Source organism: Phalaenopsis equestris, unplaced genomic scaffold (genome assembly GCF_001263595.1).
Source record: "Phalaenopsis equestris unplaced genomic scaffold, ASM126359v1 Scaffold000002, whole genome shotgun sequence".
Lineage (NCBI taxonomy): Eukaryota > Viridiplantae > Streptophyta > Magnoliopsida > Asparagales > Orchidaceae > Phalaenopsis > Phalaenopsis equestris.
This window is the reverse complement of record NW_018164444.1, coordinates 6,424,311-6,429,609: the sequence shown is the minus strand read 5'-3', so window position 1 is coordinate 6,429,609 and position 5,299 is coordinate 6,424,311. Positions and strand designations below refer to the sequence as shown.

The following is a 5,299-nucleotide window of genomic DNA, read 5'->3' as shown; positions in this document are numbered from 1 at the left end:
GTGAGGCTTCAGAGCAAAAAGTATAAACCAACAAATAATCAGTCACTACAATATGACAATAGACCTTTAAGAAAATGTCTTTTGTTGCATTTAAACCACGTAATATTGAGTTGTATGCATCACAATTATCACCATAAAGGTCATCCAAAAGAACCCCAACAGGCATACATCTCAAAAAGGAGGGGTACTTGATTGTCTTGATAGTGATTTTATATGTGTGAAGAACTCATCACATCATATAGGCCATCCCGAGAAACCTATAAGGTCGAGTATCTTATCATAAACCTCCAAATCAGAAATAAAACATGCAATAAATAAATATATTAAATATTGTACCCACAGTTGTCTCGGAGACTCCATGTGGGAAAAAATACATACAAAAGATTTGAAAATCAAAATTACAGCAAATTGAGATTCAACATGTACGTCGTTGCATAAATCATTAAAACAATAAAAATATATAATATTCTTTCACCCGCTACTATGGCATCTGTAATTCGCTCTCATAACTCCATCATCTCCTCAACACTTTCCCCTTCCTGGGTACAAGTCTTTGAAAAATCACTTTCAACTTGTGATATTGATTGCCCTAGGCAATATGCATATGCTTCAGTAGGGACATGTGAATGATCTTCATCTATTCTATTGAAGTCAATGCCACTGTGTGAAGGATGTCGTCGAATGTAGTAGTGGAGAGCATTGTAGCGACCACAATCTGAACTTGTTTATTGAAAAAAATGTATGTGCATATCTTGCAAAATAACGCATTATTTCCAAACTCCAAACGCTCTTTCGATAACGCCGCGTAAGGATGAGTGTCTCTTGTTAAACATATCGTTCATACCCCAAACAATGTTGATAGTTGTTTCAAATTCAATAATATGGTATTTGATATCAAGAAATGAGTTGAGAACCCTCTTTGTAAAATATATCCATCATTAACCAAATAATATTACTCTGAAATAATTATAATCATTTTTATTGTAGTTAAAGTACCATTTCATTTATTCATATAAGTAAACCTAGAGGTGGCTTTGGAAAGTTGTATTTCTAATTTCACGTGGCAAATTCGAACACGCGACTGTTGTGTGAATTGTTTTCCTATCCGGTCATAACAAAAGTGAAGCACATGATAAAATCAATACAACCATTACATTCTGTGTGTGTAAACCGCATCACCCGATGCGTGTGATCCTTTCATTGTTTAATATTTGTGCATCAATATGTGATTCATCAATTGCTTCAATAAAATCCTAAAGAATTTATCAAAGGTGTTCAAATTATCATGTTCAAGTAAATTCAAGAAAATATAAACACATGCCTTTACCTTAAGATATGACATATAATGTTGGTCTTGTACAATCTCTATGGGGGTTCTTTGGAATGTGGGGTCTTTGAGTGTGATAATTTCTAATGAAAAGGTGATCAAAGCATTCAACCCTATTGAAAAATATATACTGATTATTTCTGATGAGTGCTGGAATCTCTCAATGACTCCTCTCATAGATTCACTCTATGATAAAATATATAGGGTTATGGTTAACACCTCTCGGAAAGTCATTCTAGAGGAACCATGAAATTCATGGTTTCTGTGTAGTTTATCTAACAGATCGATGATTATAAGTTGTTTTATATAAAATATACTGTTAAATATTGTTGGATGCCCCTCAAGCAACTCCCCAACCCACTTTGTCGCCTATGTATGTGGATGTCATGCAGGGAAAACAAGCAATATATGAGTTGTAATAATCATAATTAAGCATGAAGCTTGTAGTACTTCTTTTGTCTTTCTTTATCCATGCTACTCATTGTTTATGTAACTACCACATATAAATAACGTCGAATGAGCTATAGCATGCATTAAAGAAAAAATAATGATAAAAAAGTTCAAAAATCTATGAAAAAGTTGTTGTGCTTGTAAATATGTCCCAATAAATATTTGAGAGAAAATATCTAAGAAATAAAACTCAAGTATTTTGATTGTAGCACAAATAATGTCCCCGTGAAAATCAAACATAAAGTATTCAACAATAAATAAAAATCATGCATCTTGTTTTCATGTAAATAACTTAAGTAATTGACCCTACGATTATGGGGCATCGACATAAAGAAGTCTCTCTGAGTCGGCTCTTCAAGAAACTACATAGATAATAAGTAGAGCAACATGTCCACATAAATTGTGGAGCTGCCCGAATTTACATTATTTATTGAATAGAAATTGCTAGTGAACTGCTAGGGTCATTGATGCATGAAATAACTAATTGTAAAGTTTGGCATATAATGAAAATTTTACCATTTTTTTTTCCTTTTCTCAACTCTAGGACGTTTGGATCGACTGGTAGATTCAACTTCATTGAGGTTCAGGCTGAAACCTTTATTGTATTCAGTTGTTTGCCCTACATCCATATGCTCATTTATGCTAGCAAACCCTCTCTTAATAGGGGCCCATGCATGATCACCTGCGGCCATAACTCCACCCAACATACTATCCAAATTGCCTCCAGATCAAGGTCAATGCCACTGTATTTATTATTTTTTTTTTGCATTTGGTATGACATAGAAATTAATGGATGATTGATATGTTGATGTAATTGAAAAAACAAAAATGATAAAATGATTGTAGGTTTCATAAATTCTCACCTCTAATCTTTCAGCTCGCCATTCTTCTGAAGCATCGATTGTTCGTTTTATCGGATCCCAACCTAAGACCATGGACCCTCGCTTCAAGTCTTTCTATATTTTTCAGTTCTTTTTTAATTGATCTCAATTGTTTTTTAATTGCATCGTATCATATTCTTTTCTTGTGATTTCCTTAAATTTTTTTTATAATATTTTGTCAGTCCTCTTTGTTAAAATAACTTGTTGGTGTATTTCTCAATTCCATCTTTTAAGACAAGGATCACAAAATATTAGTTTCACATCTTTATCCCACATGGTAAACAAACTAATTTATTTTATCTTAACCATGACAATACTAGTAAGAAAAGAACCAAACAATATAAATATTTGTTAGAGAAAACATAAAGTGTCATTTTAAAAACAATAAGTTGAAAATATAACTGAAAAGAAACATCACCAAAAAACCACCACTAACACCAACACCGTCAATATCACTACCACACCAACACCACCATGTCACCAAAAAAATATCACCAACACCACCAACACCAACAAACCACCCACCACCACCATCATGTCACTAACAAACGACCACCAACATCACCACCACCATTCCACCAAAAAACTACAACCAACACTACAACTACCAACAAACCACCAAAAAGCCACCACAACCATCATGTCGCCAAAAAGCCACCACCACCAACAACCCACCAACACCACCACCATCATGTCACCAAAAAACCATCAATTTCATGTATATAACCACCACCAACTACAACCCACCAACACCACCACCACCATGCCACCAAAAAACCATCACTAACACCAAAACCATCAATAACCCACAAACACCACCACCACTATGTCACCAAAGAACCACCACCATTAACAAATTTCCAACTTCACCACCATGTCATGAAAAAACCGACACAAACAACCTACTAACACCCCCACCACCATGTCACCAAAAAATCACCACTAACATTTCACCCAAAACCCACCACTAACACTACTACCACCAACAAACTGCTAACACCACTATCACCAACACCAACAATACCAATATGTAACCAAAAAAATACCCCAACATCACGACCAACACTGTTGATACACCAAAATAATGTCTTATTTTAAGTATATATTTTATATTTATTTTTAATGATATTGCACTTTAAAGAAGGGTATTTTCATATTTTAAGAAGGGTATTTTCATATTTTTATCATATTTTTATTGCAGGTGTATCAATTTTAGGCATTTAGAGCAAAAGTAGCAAAAAAAAGGAAATTTGGGGCCAAAATAGAGAACTTTGTGATTATGGCGCCACTATACAGAGAAGCGGCGCCTGAAGTGCTAGAATCGGCAGCTGAAACACCAGAACCTAGAACAGTGTTTACTTAATTAACTTGGCGCTTGAAGCGCCAGAATCAGGGTCTAAAATGCTAGAGATGATTTTTGATGGACTAAGGTGGTTCCAGACAAATTTTGAGCGGATTTTGAAGGCTTCAAATATTTTAAACGCCCCATTTAGTGATTCAACGCATCTTAGACACTTTGTAAGGCTCTTTAATTAAGGGATATGTCTCTTGAATGAATGGACATGTCTTTTATGGACATGTCTTTTGGGATTTGGACATGTCTTTTGGGATTTAAAAAGTGTGACTTTTGGAGAGAATTTGGGAGGGAATTTTAAATTCTTTTTGAGATGAGGCGGCCCCTAATTTAAAAGAGAGGGAGTCTAGGGTTGTAAGAGAGGGGCGATCCAGACTTTATGTATGTGATTATATGTTTAATGATATATATTTTGCAACAAAGCTAAAAACTTGATCGAAAGCAAAAACTGGGCAAATTTTTCACTATGAAGCAAAAAATAATACAACTTTAATATTTAAATATGTGATACTACGCAAGTATACTATCATTATCAAGTAATATAAGAATTTTTTATTAAGCCTCGAATATCGAACCCACAAGGAAAATTGACAATATGATTTTTTTTTTTAAATTATAAATTTTAGATAACAAAAATTCTACTTAGTAAAATATTCTTACTTAAAACTTAAGATACTGTAATAGGAATGAAAATTTGATTCTTTTTTTAATTTTTGATATTTGAAAATAAAGTAAGCAACTAATTAACTAGAGTCCGGTCATTATCCGACCACCACTATTGTCGTTGCCTCGTGAACACTGTTAAATGACCAGCACCGTGGTCTCTGCCCAACTAGCATTGTCTGCATACTGCAGCTGTCGGACCATCATTGCCACCACCTTTGTCTGTGTGGGTCATGTACCGTCAGTTTATTATTATTTTCAGGTCATAGTTTCCTGCCCACAACACCGTTGGGTCGTTGTCTGACGACCACCATCTTTGCAGTCAGACCACCATTGTTGGGTCGACGACATCACTAGATCACCATTGCTGGGTTAACGTCATCATCAGACTACCATTGTTGGGTCGACATCATCACTGAACCACCATTGCCCGACCAACGTTGTTGCTGCTGTCGGACCACCATCGTCGAGTCATCGCCACTGTGGGACTTCAATCTGCTACAGTGAATTTATCAAAAATATGATTAGATAAATTCCTCAACCTCATTTGTTTTAATAAAATAGTACAATTTAGTTAATTTTTACAAGTACGAATTATTATTATTATTATTATCGAACCCCCCC

The 5,299-nt window shown here is 34.8% G+C and overlaps 1 protein-coding gene across 1 annotated transcript in view; it reads left to right on the top strand.

The window, feature by feature from the left end:
• Positions 1-483: 483 nt before the first annotated feature.
• The window catches only part of LOC110039392 (basic 7S globulin-like), a 6,405-nt gene continuing 1,589 nt past the window's right edge, over positions 484-5,299 (top strand). Inside the window, exon 1 of the mRNA XM_020744430.1 lies at positions 484-622. Within this exon, the coding sequence (XP_020600089.1) occupies positions 484-622 (139 nt within the window). The remainder of the gene's footprint in view (positions 623-5,299) is intronic.